Source organism: Emericellopsis atlantica, assembly GCF_019669845.1.
Source record: "Emericellopsis atlantica unplaced genomic scaffold F5Z01scaffold_30, whole genome shotgun sequence".
Classification (NCBI taxonomy): Eukaryota; Fungi; Ascomycota; class Sordariomycetes; order Hypocreales; family Bionectriaceae; genus Emericellopsis; species Emericellopsis atlantica.
In genome coordinates this window covers 24385-43532 of record NW_025764732.1, presented here as the reverse complement: position 1 = coordinate 43532, position 19148 = coordinate 24385, and the positions used below count along the sequence as shown (strand labels likewise).

Sequence of the window (19148 nt, the reverse complement as noted above, 5' to 3'; positions counted from 1 at the left end):
CGCCGCCCCCCCCCCCCCCCCCCCCCCCCCCCCGCCCCCCCCCCCGCCCCAGCTCCACCGGTGTAGGGGCCCAGTCACGTGTATGCCAATAATGTCATCATAGCTCATTTCGCGTCGGCACTCGAGCTGCACTGCTGCAGGCGCCTGCAGCTGCATGCCAGCCGCTCCCACTTTCCGGGTCGCTCACGATGGTCTCTTCAAGTTCGCTAAATGAAATTGGAATCTGCAATATCGCGTGTGGCACAATATGTCCGAATCATCAAAGACAATTGGCGGTTTTCGTCGCCGTGTGCTACCGTTACGTGGGCAGGCTGGCCCTGGCGTCGTCGGGCCGCCCCCTTTTCCCCTTGCACCGCGTCCGTGGGCCGTGCCGACTCATGATGACCAGGCAACCTAGGCTCACATGACTTGCAGCCAACGTTCATAACCTCATGACATTAATCTTTCCTCTATTGGCCCAATGGCCGTATCTATGAGCTGTACACTGCCCATTTTCTCCCCAAAAATCACAGGAGTCTCCTTGAGCTCACTCATCTAGGGTACAGTCTATCATCATGCCGCAGCCCATTAACCAACCGTTGACACGCCATGCTCACAATTCTCATCCTGGCAGCCCCGTCAGTCGACCGGCTCTTCTTGAACAAACCTGCAACCCCAGCAGCGCAGCTTGAACTCCTTGTAACATGGCAGGGGGTCCTTCAAGTCGATGATCCTGCCCATACCCCCAGTATTCCACAAGCAGTCGCAGGTCGAGATGACCATGTCCAGCCCGTCCACCACCAGGGCCTCATCAAAGTCGCCCGTGAACCACTTCTCGCGGAATGCTGTCACAGGGCACCCCATGGCGTCTTGGTCGTCGTGATCGTCGCCCGTCGTAAAGTCGTCCTCCCATTGCGGCAGGTCAAAGTCGTAGCGAGGCTTCTTGCGATCCTCCAAGAACATCTGCCATTCGTTGCGTATACCGGCCGTGGAGAGAATGTAGTCTTTGCGTCCTCTCTTATCTGCAGAAAAGTCGTAGCCGCATTCCTTTTCCTCTTCGGTCTCTAGCTTGATGCGCTTCTGGATCTCCTCAGCCGAAATTGGCTTTTTACAGCGCCATTGTCGGACGCGCGAGCGCTGGATCTTGATGATGAGTCTTTCCGATTTGAAGTAAGCTTCAGCAAGGCGGAACATCCAGTGGAGACCCTGGAGAGTGTTGGTGCGGCCGCGTACAATGGCCTTGTCGATAACCTGGCGATTGGGGAAGTAGATCTTGTGGAAGCGTCTGAGATCGTATGTATGGTAGACTTGGTAGATGTCTTGCGTTCTGGTGGAACGATGGTAAACAGCGGGGGGGTCGCGATTGGGAAACTGCACAGGGGGGAGGATAGTCGGGTTTGTTCTGAGGTGAACAAGAGCTTCTTGAACTTCCTCGTCGAGCGGCTCCTGTGGCGACTCTGACTGCCAGATAGCTTCATGAAAGTCTGCGATGGACTTTGCGAGCGACGTTAGACTTGTGATGCCAGGCATTTTCGCGGTTGATGTAGCGCGCCTAGGGTGAAGACGGAGGAGAGGGAGAAAATGAACAGTTAAAGGAGAGGTTGTCCTAGAGCAGAGCCAGGCACACGAAAACAACGAGACATCCTGACGCGTCTTCAAGATCAGACGAAGTCAAGTGAGGTGAAGGGAAAGTGAGATTGATGAGATGGGCCATGGCGCTCTTGCCCAGAAGACAAGGGATTCAGCATCTCACTCTGCTACCCAGTGAATCCGTTGGCACAGACTTGGACATGTGGGCGAATGAATGCTTGCTTGATACATGCCGGGTAATGCTGCCTCTCCTGCTCTTGTTGTTGTTCTTGTTGTTCTCAACTTGTTGTCCTTAAAGGGGGGCTGAAATGCCACATCGAACATTGCGCAAGGACGATTTTATCACAGAACAGCATCAATGACACTGTCCTTCCGAGAGTCTGTTGGAACTGAACACTTGTTCATCATTTCTCGGAGTCTCCATACCGGTGTGTTCACAAATAAGTCACCGGTCTGGCGACGTTGCTGCATCCAATTCATCAGCACTAGGGACGCATTGTGCATCAGAATCTGACGCTCTGTTTCCGAACCAACCTTCGATTTCAATATCTCCCCAAAAAAGAAAAACCAGATACGATCATTTAAATGTTGTGGAAGCCATACAAATTCCTGCTTATAAGCTTCTCACATTAAAAGCGACACCTTTGCACCAAAAAGCTTTCCAGGCCGACCGATTCTTATATCTCCTCAGAAATCCCTCAGACAAACCGGGCCTTGAATGATTATTTCGAGCCCCCCAAGGCATTTCACAAAACGGCGTGCACCAGTGTTTATTTCTACTGGACCACAAGGCCCTCCAGGGTAGTCTAGCGACTCTAGCACCTCGCCCGTACGGTGGATCACTACTGCTACCGATTCCCGAAGCATGCTGACGTGGACAAGTTAGCCTGTAATTCGATTCATGTCCTTTACGATGCAATTAAGAGAAACAACTACGTATGCTCGACATACAAGTATACGAAGGGACGAAGATGCGGAGATGCGGAGCTATGCAGCGGTGAAGCGGCGGGGGTACGGAGCCGCTGTGTCAGCATCTCACGAAGGAACGAGGCCATGACTGCAACAATGCAACTGCAACCATGTGAAGCTTGGTAATCCAGAAAGGAGTGCAGATGGCTATATAAGCACAGAGTTCACGTAGAAGTCAGTCTGACCATCACCTATATCATAACTACTTCTAGACCAGATCCAAGATCGAAGGCACGAAGCACATCACCCTGATCAACCTTCTCTACTTCTCAACCGCCGCTCACATCCATTCAAAATGAGCGATAAGTCAGTCAAAGACACAGAAAAGTTCTTCCCCCTGGCCGGCCTCGCGCGGGACGGCTGGTCGACTGCGGAGGAAGCCACAGCGACATGCTATTGCGGCGCTGTCCAGCTTGTCTTTGTAAGTCTTCCAAGGTTATCCCAAAACATTCCAATCTCTAATTTTCAGCCTCTCTCCAAGCCAGGCTTTCGCGGATCCTTTGTCTGCCACTGCAGTGACTGCCGCAAAATCACAGCTTCAATGTTCACTTCGGCTTTCATCGTCCTCGACACCCACCTGAGACAGGTTCGCGGAGAAGACAGTATGAAACAATTCGGCCAATCGCGAACAGTCGACCAAACGGAAATGACCAACTTCTTCTGCGGTACGTGCGGGTCTTTGATGTACCGTAGGAGCTCGGGCTTCCCAGGAATAAGCATCCTCAGGATTGGGACAGTAGATGACTTCAAGCTTGCCGAAACTGCGTTGAAGCCAACCTTTGAGCAGTGGGTGGAGCACAAGGTGGGCTGGCTCAAGGAGATAGAAGATATGGCTCAGATTGAAGGACAAGCGTCGCTGTCGTGAATAGTGAGGTTAGCTTGGGCTCAATACGACACTCTTCGTTTATACTGTGATTGATGCCCAGATCTTGAAAAGGCAAAATCGGCCTGTCTGATTGAATTGCAAAGCAAAGATGATGATTGCGCCAGATGAAAGAAGGGAGAGCCCCTATAATATGGAATTACTTACAAGTCAGAACCGAAAGATATCGTCGCGGCCAATCTATTTGTCGCCTCTTGGCGGCGCTGGGGTTGGTAGATGGTTGATCATGGTTCTAACATCGGGGCTACCGTATTAGTTCCCCCATCACCACCACGCTCTACATAAGAGAGCACCGTTATACTTCTGCATCGCTGATAGAAGCTTCGCAGTACGAACTACGGAGTACATTTGGGTCCATGTCATTTGCCATGCGAATCAAACAGCCCGCAGTCGTCCCCTACCACAATGCTGGGTGTTGTTGGGCGCGCGAAGAAAAAAGGAAGGAAAAGAACAAGAAGTCTCACGACTGTACGGAGTAAAGTCCGTGATACTAGATGCTAATTCGAGCGACGGCCCGACGCGTGGAAACACGCTGCCTCCAGTAGCGTCATAGACAGCGAGGAGGCTAGCATCCACCATGATGTAACGGACGAGCAACCCGAACCCCGCTGCCAGCGATCATCATACCAAGACAAACTCATTGAATTCTTCAAATCTTCACCGTCAACCACATCGCACATCCATCGTACACTCACTCATCATGGCCAACCTCGCCAAAACCATTGTCGCGACCGGCGTCTCCTCAGGCCTCGTAAGAGGACTTCTCCTCACCTGCAAGCAACCCCCCCGCTGACCAAGCCAGGGCTTCGAGGCCATGCGCCAGCTCCTCGAGCAGTCGCAGCCTTACAACATCATCCTGGGCGCCCGCAACACCCAGCGCGCAAAAGAAGCCTATGATGCGCTCAAGTACGACCGCGACGCCAACCCCGTCACGATCCTGCCGCTGGAGATGAACGACCTGGGCAAGGTGCAGAGCTTTGCGTCACAGGTGCAGCAGCACCTCCAGGGCACCAAGCTCGACTACGTCCTTCTCAACGCTGGCATCACGGGCTCCGCGGCGGCTGGGCCGACTGGCAGCAAGTGGTGCGAGCCGTTCATTGTGAACCATCTCTGTGAGTCGTGCTCTACGCCTGGCCGATACTGGACAAGAGACTGATGGCTGTAGCGCACCATTATCTGATGCACCTGCTCAAGAGCAAGATTTCCGAATCGAAATCGCGCGTCGTCTTTGTTTCGTCGGGCGCTGTTCGCATGGTTCCCGACGAGTATATCCGTAAGTCAGACATTAAGCGCGCGGTCCTATCTTGTCGCTCACGTTTTCCCCCGCAGCCAAACTCGAGGAGTCTGTCAAGGCTGGCGCTGACACGGACGGCCGGCTGGTATACGCAATCACCAAGTTCATTGGCCTCCTCGGTGCTCACTGGTGGCGTCGTGAACTCGGTGACAAGGCCACCGTCGTCGCTGTCTCGCCTGGTCTCATCCCCGCTACCGGAATTGCGCGTGGCTATGACCTGAAGTTGAACCACAACTCACCCGACGCCAAGTCCCCTGCTGAAGGTAATTAAAAAGCAGCCTGTTTGAATTTCTTTGCTGACTGCTTCTAGGTGGCGCAAACGTGCTCCGCGCGATGGAGAGAAATGACCTCCCCGAGGACCCAGAGCAGATCTTCCTCACAAGCTGGGGTGAATGGTGGCCCAAGGACGTGTACGGGCAATCTCTCGACAAGAAGTTGCAGGACCAGTTCTGCCCCTCCAAGGAGCAGATTGAGAAGGAGGAAGGTCTCGCAGCCTAATCTCAAAATGCAACGGAACAAAGCGAATTTACAAGAAGAATTTCGGGCTTCATTACGACTAAAATATAGCAACTCCATTGGGAGGACTTGCGACTCCGCCGCGTACCTGTTCATCGTCAGCGCTGATTGACTCAAGCACGTACAGAAACTCACATTCAGAGGCATGCTGCTGAAGAAGAATGTATACCTCTTCTTCTCCGCGCAGGTCTGACTCAGCGTCTCCAGATTGAACAGTTCACCCAAGGGCATGCCCCAACCAGCAAGACACCACTCATGCAACCAGTGCTTCGTGTCTTGGCACGGCCATGCCTCCATGCTCGGGTGGTCACCTGCAATGGCTGCAAATTGCCCATCCCACAGCCAACGCAGAGTCTCCTCAGAAGACTCGAGCCCGATGGCGGGCGGCACAGTTATGTCAGCCAGTGCCTGTCGCTTCTCGGATGTCGCTGCGTTGTAGGCGCGGACGTAGCCGCTTCGCACGAAGACAATATCGCCAGGCTGCAGGGTGGTATTCTGGTACGCGAGGACCTCCTTGATAGTCGACACCTTGATGGAAGTCGTGTCCAAGGCTTTGATCTCGATACCCTTGTGGTCAGCCCAAGCTGCGTAGTCAATGAGCACCCCACGACCGACAATCCCACCTTTGTCGACCCAAGCTACTTGATCAGCATCAGTCGCTCATTCATACAGGTCACTCACATTGCATGCCCATTTCGTCCGTTTTCAGCAGCTGCTCACTTGTCCAGCCATTGTAAAACACCCCGTGCTCCTGGTACCCAAAATGTCGGAACCCATCCCATTGCGAGCTGCTCTGCGTATTGAAGCTCAATGCATCGTCGTGCACCACGCGGCCCTCTTTGAGCCAAATGTCGTGCTTCAAGGACTGTCGACCGAAGCAGGGCCTGGCGAGGTGACCGAGGGTTAGGTCAACCGAGACGCGGGTGCCGTCGATGATCTGTTTCGAGGCGGCAACCGTGGTCTCGGGCGTGAGGAGATTCAGGGTGCCGAGCGTGTCGTTCTTCGGGTACAGTCCCCAGGCGTTCCCTGGAGGGCCCGATTTGTCGAGCGGGAGGTCATCAAACGAGGGTCGCGGAGCCATTTTGAGTGAGTGTTGTGGACTTGTGGTCAGTGATGGAGTGCGAGTGAGAGTGGTCGCTCTTGGGCCTGGCGCTGGGGGGGTTTGGTTGGGACCAAACCCGGGCGTTTTCCGCGTGATATCATAGGGGCTTCTATCCAGACAATCGCCCAAAGGGCCGACGGGAACAACAAGACATTCCCCGCATCCTGGTGGGGAATCTGGCCGTTGGCGTACATGACTCCATCGCGACTGATGATGGAGGTGGGGTTCGGGCCATCGCGTGCCGCGAGCTGGAGACTTGGTTGGTTCGAGGGTGGTTTAATTGTTGAAGCAGATGATATATTTTGATGGGATGCATTGAAATGGTCTAAAAATCTCTCTCCGACGCAGCGATAGGATGCATTCTTCGAACACCTGACCAAGAATGCCGCGGACCTAGCCTGCCATGTACACTGGCACTTCTTGCTTGTAGTAGTTACAATGCACGGCCAGCTTGTTCGCCGATTGCTCCAAGCGACGCTCTCTTCGCGTCGCTGCGCGGTTTGCTTTGTCCAACTCTTTTTTCTGTGCGAGCAGGATTGATCGTTGCTGTGGTTGAGGCAGATGCCTGAGACTCATCTGGTCGCTCGTACTTAGATTCGCAAGTTGCCGCTCAAGTGCCCCGTCTTGCCTGTCCTTCCTGGAGAGAACTTGAGAATCTCGGTGATTCTCGCTAATTGGGATTTCGGGCAGCGGCTCTTTTCTGTCCTTGCGTAACCTGCTCTTCGGTGTGGGATGAACGTAGGATCGATGAGCGAGGAGCTTGCCGGACGGTAAGCGGAGAGTCTCGTTGTCGAGATACCTCGACTCCGCCTGGTTTCCTTCTTTCCCGAGGATACGCATGCCGTAAAATGCTCCCATCTCCTCGGCTATGTCGAAACGACAATGGCCCTTGGACGTCATGTGGTGCTGCACGGCCTCCACTGTGTGCCGGCGCTTTCCACAACCAATGCACTCTCGATAAGAAAATATGACGATGTGAAGGAACGCTATGAGGGTCTGTAAATCCGTTGTTAATGATGACTGGAAGGGCACGACAAATCCGTGCGCTTGGTGCATATGCTTCAGGTTGTCATCAAAAGTGCTGCCAACGTTGTTGCAGAACAGACATTCCTCAGGCAGGAAGTTGATGTTGCCCTCTTCAGAGGATGGTTCATCGCTTGATATGTCTAACTCGCCTCTCTCATCGGTGAGGTAAGTTGTCTCAGGCGGCCAACGCGACTTCCGCTCATCCTTTGGCCGGCTTTGTGATTGCTTGGGCATGCTATCAGGGGGTGTGACGACGGTGCCTGGATCTGCGACTGTGCAGCGGATTCTATAAACACTGGTCAAGTCAGTAGACGAAGCTTGAGAGCGTCTTCGAGAACATTGAAGACTACATACTGCCACTCGCTCTTTGCGTGTTGTCGCCTCTCGTTCAAGGCGTCAAATGACAGCTCGCAGAGGTGGCACTCGAGTGATGGTGCGCGATCTGAGGTGTGGCCATCCATCATGACGCTTGTGGTGCCGACAGAGACGTCGACTGTTGGTGTTGCCGTGACTGTTCCAAGGACCATTGGTGGAAGGGTGGTGACTTGAACTTTGCTCAGATTCTTGGCACTGACAAATTGAGCTTCATAGGCGAGAGAAGAACGCATGTACCGGCGGCAATGAGTCTTTATATAGACATACGACTCACACGACGAATTATGAAGCTGGCTAATATTGGCTTACACCGGGACCAATGGCGGAAGATGGCTGATTATGATTCATAGTACGCTAGGCCTTAACAGGAATGACACCCCGCCCCCAAGGCGGCTTCCGGGCATCGGCGCCATGCTTCTGGGGTTCCCAGGGACGTTCCATTGGTGGACTAGCCAGAGGGGCACCCTGCGGTCTCTCTCCTCTAACTTAGGCTCTGGGTTCTTGTCACTTTCGAGCTGTCAGTCAACTTCGAGTAGGTAAAATGCAGGACATGGGGGATGGATTGGATATAAGATGGGACTTGGTCATGATTATCTTGGCAATGAGACTGTTCTTTTGCACGCCTTATTATGACTCACGCTTCCCTTCTGAAATCTGCCTCCACGTTCGAGTTTTGAAGAATTTAGTGCTCAAGCAGAAGAAGGCGTCACTTCACGGGTCCTCAACAGTGTAAACGCAAAAGCCACCAGGACCACTCGACGACGTCGATCTCGCCTGAGACCTTGAAAGAATTTTCAGTTTCACATTTTCTGGACAGGCCCAAACGCCCCTCCCACTTCCACGAACGCTCTATAACACAGGGTAAACCAGTCCTGCCTCGGGATGAAGCGCACCCGCCGACTGATTGTTCAACCACCTATCTAGTACAGCCTTATGCTCTTGTTCTTGCATCTCCCAGCCTTGCAACCCTCACACAGTGCCGTCTCATGCGGCAAATCGTCTGGTGTTCCCGTATAGGCCGGGACTTCCATCTCAATGCCAGACCACTTCTTGAGGCGATAGCTCACTCGGTCGATGTACGATTCGACATCGAGATCCGGTCGGCTCAGCTGCTTGCAGGATCGGCAACGCTGGTGATAGACTCTGGCGTTGTATCGTTGAGAATTGTACATGCGGATGACGATGGCAATCTTCTTGCTGGACCAGCCCTGCTGACTGCACTGTGCATTGTGACACTCGAAACGTCCCATGACAAAGGTGTCGTACTCTTCGGAGCAGTTGCGGTAATCATCCTGCGGGTGGAAAGTGAAGTTGAGCCCATCGAGCTGTAAACGTTGTGACACATCGGCGTGCAGATTCGTGAACATGGAGTGCGTCTTCTTCGGCTTGCGCTGTGGCGCCTTGCCCTGAGGGTTCTGGGACTTTGATTTCGCCATGTCATGTAACGACAGATGGTATTGATATTAATGAATGGACTTTCGAATTTCAGTAGACTCTGGCTGAATGTCCAAAGAGCGTGCTAGGTGTGGAGAGGAGATGGATTTTAAGCAAAGTGCACTGGGCCGTGACCTGTTGGCAGTATGATATCGCATGTTCGTGGGCAGTCACTCGCTCAGGACACATCTGCGGGGGGATTTGCTGGTCCTGTGTGATGAAGCATGCATGGCAAGTTGTTGGCGAACAACAGCTTGTCTTGTGGCAAATACAGGCTAGTCAGCTACAAACAAGCAACAAACGGAACACTGGGGCGCCGCGCATCCACTATTTGGGACCAGCCCGTGAATCATGCCAATGGCATTGTCCGTTCTTCCGATGTTGTTTGTTTCCCTTGTCCGCGATTCGGGGGCAGAAGTTGGGCAGAAGTTGGGCAGCCATGCGCAATGACCGGCCTGCTGCATGAGGCCCCAGCAAGCTGCCAACAGCACGCACAACATCCGTAACACCTCGAGAAATACAGAAGAAGGGGACTGAGGAGGCGATGTCTCCAAGAATAACGCGGCCCTGATACAAGTCATGCTACGTGTTCAATAAAACGCCATGGAAAGTAACTCCACTCAGCACACCAAAGCTTGAAGTCAGAGCGTAACATAAGTACAGTGCCTGTCGAGGAAACGTCACAAAAATGGCGTAAGACGCGGCTATACGATCTCCCGATCACGAGACAGCTGGTGCTTAGCCTGTCGCGATGAAAAGGACATAGAAGAATCACGTCCACCCAGTCTGGCTCTCTTGAATACCTCTTAGCTCACGTTGTGACGTCCAATTCTAAAAATTGATAATGCCCATCTGGGGGAATAAGGATGTCAAGATCTATTTGCGCCCACGATTTCGAAGCTGGACAACAAGCGATGTTCGGATGGTGAGATACAGCGCATCAACTGTCTGGTGGCAACCAAGGCAAAGAATCGAGCTGAAGGCTACATATATGCAAACGTTTGAGGTTTAATTAGAAGCGCCTTGTGTCGGCGGAACACAGCGGACGTCCCTCTGTCCAAGCCAGGTAATTCAAAGAGATAGACCACCGTAGTTCAATCTTCATATGCAGACAGCTATAGAAGTATAGCCAGCCCTGCACCCATGAGGGTCCCGAGCGAGAGGCCGGCAGGCGCTGGGGCGGTATCCTCGTCATCCGCATCATCACTGGTGACGGTTTCAGCACCGCCCGTAGCAGAATCGCTATTAGATTCAGTAGCATACATATGGGAGGAAGACGACGCGGAGGCCTTGGATAGCTTAAAACACGTTCTCGGGGGTACCCGCAAATCAACGCGACAACAAAGGGCGACGGGGCGCCTGCGCAAGCACCTTATGGTGTTGTGCCTATATTCGACTATAGTCGTAAGGCTACTATATTTATTTTCTCGTATATACAGCGTATGACCGTGGTGGTTAGGGGAAACCATAGAAAATACGCATAGGGCGTATACGGTCGCAAATTGAGATATTACACGATCCCACCCGTACTATATTACTTAAGCACTTATCCTTATAGCGTCATAGAATGGCCTAAGGTAATAAGTAAGCGACCTTGCCTCCGAGAGCCTCCCCCGAAAACCTCTATCGGAGATAATTAAAGTAATGTGAGGTTCGGGCCAGATTGACTATAGGGTAGGTAGATCTAAGTCGGTTTATAGACTAAGTACACTAGGATGTCGTAGACTTGAGCGGTGCGGGTCACAGTCTGGTGCAGAGACACAGCAATCTGTGTGGATAATTGATCCATGCAGCCGAGAGTTTGCTTACTTGTTGATTGGGTGAAAACAAACAGCCCCTGCCGTGGTCGCAGGTGTTCAACCTCGCATGCAGGCCGCATATTGGGTCCTGAGAACACACCCATCGAGGTCGAGTGCATCCTATTACGTAGATTGAGGCTCTCCCCGCTCTGTGATAATCTCCTTGCTCCCTATTACTCAATATCATTTCTTCTTCATCTTTCCCGCTTCTCAAGCACAGCCAATTATCTTTCGGGTTCTCTGAATCAAGCCTCTGCTACAATGGGACCGAGCGACAACAAGCTTAGCCATGTCCTGCTAGAGCCGTACTGTATCCTCTGCCGTAACCATGCACAATTCTCTCGGGAGACAGTAACGAAGCCAGAAAACCCTGTGGCACCAGAGCCATGGGAGAAGGTGGTTATGTGCTGTGAGTACATAGAAGTGATGTTTCATCCTGCTTTGATTGGTTATATTTAGGTGTGAACACGACTACTCACATCTCTCCATAGTCTTCAGCACAGAGCCCACCACAGAGCCTACCGGTGCAGACGGTGGGGGAGAGCAGATCTTTCGATTCAAAACCGACACACCAAGGGGTTCTGATACAGAGCAAGAATTCATTCATGGCGAGCGACCGGTCGACTTCGATGACGAGGGCATCCGTGCTATTCTACAGCAGGCTAAATTGATGCTCTGTTATGGCTGTTCCGACTGCGATTTGGAGCGCACTGCAAACATTGTGCACATTCCCTGTCTTCAGGCTGCCAGATCGAAGATTCCACGCCTATCCGTGCGCCAGCTCTGTGACATGGCTTGGCTTCTGCGCCCCATGCTGGCGTGGTACAACGCCGGCCAGGTCTTTCCTCGGCAGAATCCCATCACCCGGTTGCCCAGAGACTCTGATATTTCGTCGACTGAGTTAGGCTCGTTTCTTCGGGACATGAGGGCGAAGCTCCCTCTCGACATCGAAAGATTGATCTGCGATAAGATTCCTCACGGGCTCTTCTCATCCCTCTCCGGCTGCTTGCAGACAATATCCAGTCTCGAGAAAAATGGCTGGCTGGAAGATGGAGTTCGTGCGCGCAAATCCCTTTTTACGCTCATGCCGTTTGAAAACACCCCTTCACCTAAAAGTATTGGATGTGATGTGGTTAACATTCTCACGGAAAACTATATAGCACGAATCACGGTCAACGAGAGCGTTCAGAGTAGCCAGCAATCGATTCAGTTGCTGAACAGACCGATGGAGGGTGTGCAGTACGCGATAGGAATGTACGGCATGCTTGCGCTGAGGATATGTTACACAGATAAAGCGGTGTCGGCGTGGCTAGGGGAACCTCCTCGGAAATGGATACGATTTATCCGTGGCTCCGACTTGTCGAAGCTCGAGGCTCGGTCTGATGTATATACGCCCCTGACTCTGCTCTGTTGCGTTACTGATATCAGGGCTCCGCTAGCAAGAGTACAAACTGATAACTATCTAAATAGGGACATAGGCTATTGTCACTGGTCTTTCGCAGTGACGAAAAGGCTGGCGAAGAAGACGGCGCCTCCGAAAGCGAAGAGAATAAAAGCACCGCCTTCTGGGAGCATGCTCCGACTCCTGGCATCGAGGACAAGGCAGTTTTGATCGACTTTTCTATGCGAACGGCGGCCATAAGAGGCAATCCCGGTGCGCGATTTCTGCGCAACATTACCTTACCAGTGGCTGATGGCAAGCCGCACTCAATCACCTGCTTCTGTCATTTTGCTGGCACCGACAGCATCCAGATCGACGGAGACACCAACTCCCGGATTGGCGATCCCCTGTCATATTCTTCCCCCGTTACTTTCTACTTACAGCCGGACGAGGTCGTGGATTCGGTCTACGGTCTTATGCGTGGATCGGGCTTTGCAGATTTTCCTTGCCCAACGCCCTTTGCACTGGCAAGTCGCTTCGATCTATGATGTCTGATGGCATAGTTTAACCTCTACTTGGCAGATGCGCACTACCCTCGGCCGGTACCTGTGCTTTTCTCCATATTTCCTCGGCCCCAGCGACGAGTTCCCATCGGCTGTGTTACTGTATGGCAACGAGAGCACGCACCGCGCCACCGGACTGTTCTTCGATGCCTTAAATTCTTATATTTCCGTTCCCTTCTACGATGACATCAGCCCCTCCATGGGTGTCATTCAAGAGCCAAGATCAAGAGATATGACATCGCCTCCCGAGACTCCAATTTCTCTCTGCCACTCTCTACCCCATATTTGGAAGGACGAGGTTTCTACAGTTAACCCTTCTGGGGCAATCTTTAGTAAAGCAGCTCTAGCAGGAGTTCAGGAAATAGTGCAGCAGAAGGAAGGCGATAGAGTCCGAGGTCTTCGAGCTCGATTCCAGGATGACACTATACGAGTCCTTGGAGCCTGGGATCCATCGAAGAGTCCCGATGCGTTCAACACAATCTTCTCAGCAGATTCTGACGTCAAGCTTGAGTCCATTACGTTTGTCATGGGTCAAAACCAGGGCAGATACTCTTACATGCACCAGGTTGTCAGAGAAATCGTGGTCAATCGTGGCTGTGAGATGGATCAGGCCAACGTCTTCACATGGGAGAGACTTGACGAGGTATGTCAAAGCAGAGCGATTTCAGCATTGACGTTCACTCGCTAATACTGTGCAAAGGAAGTATGTTGGTACTTCTACTATAACGAAGACGATGTTTGTTACTGGGAGGGTAAGGAATTCACGCCGAGGATTGAGCCGTGCAAGGAGATCCGTTACCAGATTGAGTAGTAGTAGGTAGCGCCCTTTCGGTTATTTTTCAAATACATGTTTCTGGCTTCTAACTGAAATATGCCTCCTGTACCTTCAAAACTACTAATTACTATACGCAGTCGTGTATGGAATTCATTGAATTACCCTGTATCTGGCCCGTGCACGCACATCATCTGTCAATGTGGGCGGTTGAGTCTGACGCTACATGTATTAACTACACCACCCCTGGCGGAGATAATTAGTCCGCAGCCCTCGACTGATTGAGCGACCGCCTGTTCGAATTCCGTTCTACATGAAGCTACTAGGAGTGGTTATCAATATAGCTTAACGTGATAAAGCACGCGTTTATAAACTCGGGATGGAGGAGGACTGGACGACTTTTTTTTTTTGACAGCGGGCCACAGCCGATATCCAAAGGATATCTTTATAACCGATTGTTTGCATTGATGCATATTTACTTGGCGCACGCGCGCGCACCCAAGTTCTCGCCATAACAACGGAACACAAACTCGCCGTTCATTAACTTTCATCGCCCGCAAGAAAGCGAAATCCCGCGAGACCTTCCTGATGAGTCCTATAATAAACTCGTGCATTCTCTGCGGATCCTACATCGGGGATTCTGGCGAACCGGACCCTTCTTGGGAGGGCTTGTTCCGCATTTGTGAGGCCCCATTCGACTCCTCTCTCACCGGTGCTGATCGAAGCCAGTCCATTCAACCGATAGGCCAACCTCAGTCACGGGGGTCGGCTTTGCTAATAACCCCGGAGCTGCTCACTTGGTAGCTCCTCTTGACTTTGGTGCACGCTGGGACACCTCAGATTCCCGCGTTTCAATTGATGTCATTTGGCAGCAGTCAGTCGATGGCCGATACGGCTTTCCCTTCCATGAAGCTTATTAGTCACTTTTGGAGCAGGCCTGTTCACCGAAACAGATCCCCCACAGACGTCTATTTAAAGTTTATCGCTCGCTAACATATTCGAATCGAATGGGCTGTGTTACCTGGGATCACGGGTTCGGGGGACTTTTCTCCGTAGACGATAACTCCTACCCTTAGGAATACCTCTTCGTCGACCAAGAGCTCACTTTTGCGAGTTCTAACCCCTTCCATATGCCGGAAATTCAGCAGCTCCTTCACGAAAGTCCTACGTCGCTAGATATCTCCAGAATGATATCGACAGGTACTAATATCTTTGCTCACTTTCCACTGGAAATCATCACCTCCATTTCGCTACATCTACCTACAAGCGACTATCTAAGCGCCCGCCTGGCTTTACGATCATTTTATCCCGTGTTTTATACCTCTCAGTTCTAGGCTTCTAGATTTCTGCCCGGCGCCGAGCGCTCTTGGGTTTTTAAGTCGCAAGATTGGGACGTGGCTTGCGATTGGTTGTGGTTATACCGCCGCACAGTCAATGGCTCGCCCGGAATAAAGAACCGCGAGAGGGTGTGGCGTTTGGCTAAGGAGGTCTTGGAAATACTATCCTTAGAATGGATTAAGCCTATTTCATTTCCGAAAAACGATATCGACAACGTCGATTGGCTAGAGGCAGCCGCAGACGTACGTTCCGTCAGAGAAAGGCCGTGTCTGGGATTCGGAGGGGGCTGCCGTCGTTTTCATGAGAGGCAGGCAATCATCCCCCTAGACCAACTCTCACATTTAGCATTTTCTCTTATTCAGAATAGGGGCGCCACATACATTACGGGAATCACGTTCCATCCAAACCAGGGCCAACCTATTTGCTTAGGATACATGTCAGAGACGCAACGCATTCTAGACATCAAATACCTAAGCGGATTTCGCTTGGCTATTAGATCAAGAGGCATCCAAGGCATCCGATGCATTCTCGATCATGATCGAGACTCACCATGGATAGGGTGTCCAGAGAATGCCCCACAGACGGAACGTCTGTTGTTATCTGACCCTATCACTGGCATAAAGGCTGGATTCGATGTAAGATCATTTCCCCCCTCACCGGAGTTTGATACTAAAAGTATAGGGTTACAAGATGGTTAGCCTGGCAGTTACTAGTCGACTTACCCCAGGGCATGGTAATCTACGTGGTTCGGCTTTCTGGTATCCTCGGGTTCCCGAACCAGGCCTATGTCTAAACGAGAACAGCTTCACGGCGCGAGAGAACGCCATGAACAGATACGAGCCAATCTGCTGGACGATGTTCGGAGGGCCCGCAGGCACGTATCTCCACATGTTAACCGGAATATCAGTCACTATCGATATAGGCTGCCCAAGAACTATTGAGTTCCACTACAACAGCGACAACGTACCCCCGGAATGCCGCAAAGTAGGGAGATACACCGCTTCCGATTACGCCGAAACCATGTACTTTGAGATCGACGGGCCCGGTAGAGAAGTCCTTGATTCTTTGACAGTTTGCATTCGTCAACATCCCAACCATTTCCGATAGTACAATGAACCCGGCTTCTTAGAGTCATACCAGGTATGTCACCTCTATCCTATACTTGCTCTATCTCATCGGAAATAGGTCTCGACTAATCATAGAAATAAATTTCACTTCGCGTCGGCCTCATATACCCTAGATAGCACTGGCTCTGTCGAGAAGACAATACCGGTGGTTCAAGGCTCCCCGATACACGGGCTCTACTGGATTCAGGTATGTATTCAAGCTGCGCGTAGGTTGTGTTCACTAAGTATCTGCAGCACGATAATAGAATCATGGCGCTAGGGGCGATTTCGGAGACGGCTTGATGCTGGCGGAGTCGAGAAAACTACAAAGCGTATAGAGTACAAAATGCATATTCTAACACAGAAGATGAAATAAGGCAAAGACTCTTCTATAAGTGGCAACTAATTCCACCGAATCATGTCTCGGAAATACGGCGCCCGCCTGACTCCCCAAAATGCCATTTGATGTGACCTCGAGAAGCTCTTCCAGGAGTGTGTGCATCGAATATTCGTCCTCCTTAAAATGCAATGGCGCTCCAATATACTCCATACGGCGAGAACTGAAACAGGATAATGTGTCCATGCCTGGGAAGAGAGTGTAGTACCGGGAATAATGCCCCACAGAGACAATGCCGCCATAGATAGCCTCGTTGGATGATGCATTTTCCACACGCGCCTGCTTCAGATAGTCCAGGAGTCGTTCTGTTGCCGCCGACCAAGCAGAGTATGAGCTCTCGTCGCTGATGCGGCTGTTCCCGATCAGAACAAGCTTTGAGGTTTGTGTGACACCATCAGTGTGACGGACACATCGGACAGCAAGGTCAGCTCCAATGTCCGACATCTCACCTGGGTCCCCCAAAGCCCCAATCAGGTAGTTTTGTTCGAGTCTGAAGTAGGCATGGAGAATGCAGTTCCACAGTACGTCAACTGGATTGTCAAATGCATCGCCTGTGAGTTCACTGTATAAATATACAATGACTTCCCACCTCATGTACTAGGCCGCTCGTTAGCTTGGCAGTAGCTTATACGTCGCTTGATGGCGAACTTGCCCCCCAATCCTTGGCCTCGTCCTCGTGTTCATCCTCGCCCTTTTTCTTGCTCATGTCGCCCTGCCTGGGGGCGTCCGAGTTGAGCTTCAGAGCCAGTTGTTCACTAGTCTCGTGCTAAAGGCGAGCTGAGTCGCGGAGAAGTGCTAAAGAAAATACGAGTCACGAAAGAATACCTATGGTGAGGATAGGTAAGGTACTTATATTTCCGAGGGCTCTAGTCCGCCCAGTCAAACCTCCACGTTGCTCCAGAATACATGTAACCGCCCTGGCCTTGGGCAATAAGCGCTTGCCACGCTGGCGCTGTGGCCCCCCGCGCGTAACCTGGCCGCCTCGAGGGCCGTTTCGCCATCAATTGTTCTGAGCCAGACAATCTATCCTTCTGCGCAAATCGTGACGCCACCAAAGGCACATAGCCATCGCGTCTTCGATTCGCGTGTCGCCGAATCACCCAAAGATGATAGTAGCTGCATATTCAATGACTGGACAATGTATAGCTTGAGGGCTCGTCCAACAATTTTTCCGAACCATGCAAAGCGATGGTACAGATATTCTACGTAAAGATGAGGACAAGACTTGAATCAATATTTTCTGAGTCCTGACTCCCACTTGCAGTCGTCGCAAGCAATGGCTGTCCACGACCACTGTCCTATCGCAGCAATGGATAATCCAGACTGCCGCGAGAAAACACAGCGTTTCCTGACCGGTCATCTGCACGGGAACGGCCGTCTATAGTACTATATACTACGTCGCCTGAAGCCAGGAAAGCTTGTCTGTGAGTCGCTCCAAAGCTCGATGCGAAGGGCCGCGTCATTCGAGACAACGAGTCATCATAGGTCCTCCCAAATACGGTCTCTTTCCCCTGCCTGATTAGCATATCCGACGTCAGTCTTCGATTGTCGTCTCAAGGACTCGGAAGAAAACATCCCACGAGATGGGTCCGTTAGTGTATGGTCTCAGCATGGAGCCAGTACCGGCAGGAAACCCATCACCGTCAGGTCGAGACTTGAGCCCAAGGAAGATTCCTCGCGCGAGCCAATGGGGTAGGTACCGGTGTCTAAGGCCGTCTTCATTCTGACGATCATTTTCAGGCAGGACGAGAAAAGTAGCTCGAAAAGTCTCTGCAATCATTCCGTAGAAGCAACGAAAGGGATCGTGTACGCGTGGGGCCTGTACTCGTAGCGTGGTCGGGCTGCTCCCGAATGAGGGAAGAGGAAACCACACCGGTGAACCCCCAGTCAATTGGTGGTGGGAGATCAAGTGAGACTGAAGCAGACGGCGAGGCGACAGACGTCGACATTTTAGCTCGTACCAGGCGTAAGTGGGCATCCGTGCGCCCTCGAGTCACCCTGAGACATGTCGACGTCAATGCGCGTGGTGGTCAGGACTCAGCGACAGCCACTGATGTGATAGCCGTGATGACCCTTATTATTGGCCGACATGAACAAGGGCTCTCCATGCCTGGACCATGTGGTTCCTATTGTGTCGCACGGGTCTCGACCTTGCGCCGTCCCATTCTTCTCCTTTGGTTGGCTTGTCCTCCGGATGTGATAGCATTGTTGTCTGGTCGGATGTGACCACCACCACGCAAGTCCCGGGTGTTTGGGTCTCGCTACCGACATATCGGGAAATGCGACCCTGGGCATGCAGACTTATTATTGAGGACGCCTATTGACAAGAACGACTGGCAATCAATCTGAAAACGTGTTCTTGCTTCCAGAATGCTTTCAAACCTTCTCTTTGTCATTGCTTTTCTATGTCTGAGGCTCAGCGAAGATGTATAGTCTACACTAGATTCAACGCCAAGGGACCGGTTGTGATCTACCGCGTACTAGGCTACTAGCGCAAGATCAAAGCTAACGGTATCGTATTGTCATCTTGGTGGTGATCACAGGCCATCTTCTGGTCCGAGTGCTCTATCAGCATCATCTCGCGATGGTGGGTACGCAATGACCACCGGGGACTGAGCTGTCTA

At 51.9% G+C, this 19148-nt stretch overlaps 9 protein-coding genes across 9 annotated transcripts; 4 read left to right on the top strand and 5 right to left on the bottom strand.

Annotated features, from left to right (window-relative positions):
- Positions 1-618: 618 nt before the first annotated feature.
- Positions 619-1509, bottom strand: F5Z01DRAFT_693298 (uncharacterized protein; the record flags this gene model as incomplete). The annotated part of the gene is made up of 1 exon (XM_046266212.1): positions 619-1509. The coding sequence occupies one exon, from the start codon at positions 1507-1509 to the stop codon at positions 619-621; it is 891 nt and encodes a 296-aa protein (XP_046114904.1).
- A 1324-nt stretch (positions 1510-2833) lies between these two features.
- On the top strand, positions 2834-3403 carry F5Z01DRAFT_677233 (Mss4-like protein; the record flags this gene model as incomplete). The annotated part of the gene is made up of 2 exons (XM_046265336.1): positions 2834-2959; positions 3008-3403. 2 exons carry the CDS (start codon positions 2834-2836, stop codon positions 3401-3403), a joined length of 522 nt encoding a protein of 173 aa, XP_046114903.1.
- A 516-nt stretch (positions 3404-3919) lies between these two features.
- On the top strand, positions 3920-5350 carry F5Z01DRAFT_328397 (uncharacterized protein). The gene is made up of 5 exons (XM_046259081.1): positions 3920-4172; positions 4224-4533; positions 4587-4694; positions 4751-4978; positions 5026-5350. Exons 1-5 carry the CDS (start codon positions 4122-4124, stop codon positions 5211-5213), a joined length of 885 nt encoding a protein of 294 aa, XP_046114902.1. The 5' UTR covers positions 3920-4121; the 3' UTR covers positions 5214-5350.
- Positions 5272-6626, bottom strand: F5Z01DRAFT_693296 (uncharacterized protein; the record flags this gene model as incomplete). The annotated part of the gene is made up of 3 exons (XM_046266211.1): positions 5913-6626; positions 5367-5869; positions 5272-5319 (listed from the first exon to the last, which is right to left on the bottom strand). Exons 1-3 carry the CDS (start codon positions 6310-6312, stop codon positions 5272-5274), a joined length of 951 nt encoding a protein of 316 aa, XP_046114901.1. The 5' UTR covers positions 6313-6626.
- A 100-nt stretch (positions 6627-6726) lies between these two features.
- F5Z01DRAFT_683499 (C2H2 type zinc-finger-domain-containing protein) lies at positions 6727-7820 on the bottom strand (the record flags this gene model as incomplete). Its single annotated transcript, XM_046265853.1, has 2 exons — positions 6727-7654; positions 7714-7820. The coding sequence occupies 2 exons, from the start codon at positions 7818-7820 to the stop codon at positions 6727-6729; spliced, it is 1035 nt and encodes a 344-aa protein (XP_046114900.1).
- A 696-nt stretch (positions 7821-8516) lies between these two features.
- Positions 8517-9373, bottom strand: F5Z01DRAFT_664357 (zinc-binding domain-containing protein). Its single transcript, XM_046264094.1, has one exon. The coding sequence runs from the start codon at positions 9168-9170 to the stop codon at positions 8655-8657; it is 516 nt and encodes a 171-aa protein (XP_046114899.1). The 5' UTR covers positions 9171-9373; the 3' UTR covers positions 8517-8654.
- Positions 9374-11154: 1781 nt separating this feature from the next.
- On the top strand, positions 11155-13765 carry F5Z01DRAFT_753116 (uncharacterized protein). Its single transcript, XM_046267089.1, has 5 exons — positions 11155-11376; positions 11459-12351; positions 12438-12875; positions 12931-13554; positions 13612-13765. The coding sequence occupies exons 1-5, from the start codon at positions 11229-11231 to the stop codon at positions 13720-13722; spliced, it is 2214 nt and encodes a 737-aa protein (XP_046114898.1). The 5' UTR covers positions 11155-11228; the 3' UTR covers positions 13723-13765.
- A 506-nt stretch (positions 13766-14271) lies between these two features.
- Positions 14272-16128, top strand: F5Z01DRAFT_683498 (F-box domain-containing protein; the record flags this gene model as incomplete). The annotated part of the gene is made up of 6 exons (XM_046265852.1): positions 14272-14395; positions 14440-14561; positions 14604-14735; positions 14760-14993; positions 15018-15656; positions 15703-16128. 6 exons carry the CDS (start codon positions 14272-14274, stop codon positions 16126-16128), a joined length of 1677 nt encoding a protein of 558 aa, XP_046114897.1.
- A 354-nt stretch (positions 16129-16482) lies between these two features.
- Positions 16483-17230, bottom strand: F5Z01DRAFT_753114 (uncharacterized protein; the record flags this gene model as incomplete). The annotated part of the gene is made up of 2 exons (XM_046267088.1): positions 16483-17121; positions 17156-17230. The coding sequence occupies 2 exons, from the start codon at positions 17228-17230 to the stop codon at positions 16483-16485; spliced, it is 714 nt and encodes a 237-aa protein (XP_046114896.1).
- Between the last annotated feature and the right edge of the window lie 1918 nt (positions 17231-19148).

What these genes read in the sequence shown, in the direction of transcription:
- F5Z01DRAFT_328397 (XM_046259081.1), top strand. Translation starts at nt 4,122, where the DNA reads ATGGCCAACCTCGCCAAAACCATTGTCGCGACCGGCGTCTCCTCAGGC. An exon ending in CCGGCGTCTCCTCAGGCCTC is followed by an intron (nt 4,173 to 4,223) that starts GTAAGAGGACTT and finishes TGACCAAGCCAG; the next exon opens with GGCTTCGAGGCCATGCGCCA. An exon ending in GTTCATTGTGAACCATCTCT is followed by an intron (nt 4,534 to 4,586) that starts GTGAGTCGTGCT and finishes TGATGGCTGTAG; the next exon opens with CGCACCATTATCTGATGCAC.
- F5Z01DRAFT_664357 (XM_046264094.1), bottom strand. Translation starts at nt 9,170, where the DNA reads ATGGCGAAATCAAAGTCCCAGAACCCTCAGGGCAAGGCGCCACAGCGC.
- F5Z01DRAFT_753116 (XM_046267089.1), top strand. Translation starts at nt 11,229, where the DNA reads ATGGGACCGAGCGACAACAAGCTTAGCCATGTCCTGCTAGAGCCGTAC. An exon ending in GGAGAAGGTGGTTATGTGCT is followed by an intron (nt 11,377 to 11,458) that starts GTGAGTACATAG and finishes ATCTCTCCATAG; the next exon opens with TCTTCAGCACAGAGCCCACC. An exon ending in CATGGGAGAGACTTGACGAG is followed by an intron (nt 13,555 to 13,611) that starts GTATGTCAAAGC and finishes TACTGTGCAAAG; the next exon opens with GAAGTATGTTGGTACTTCTA.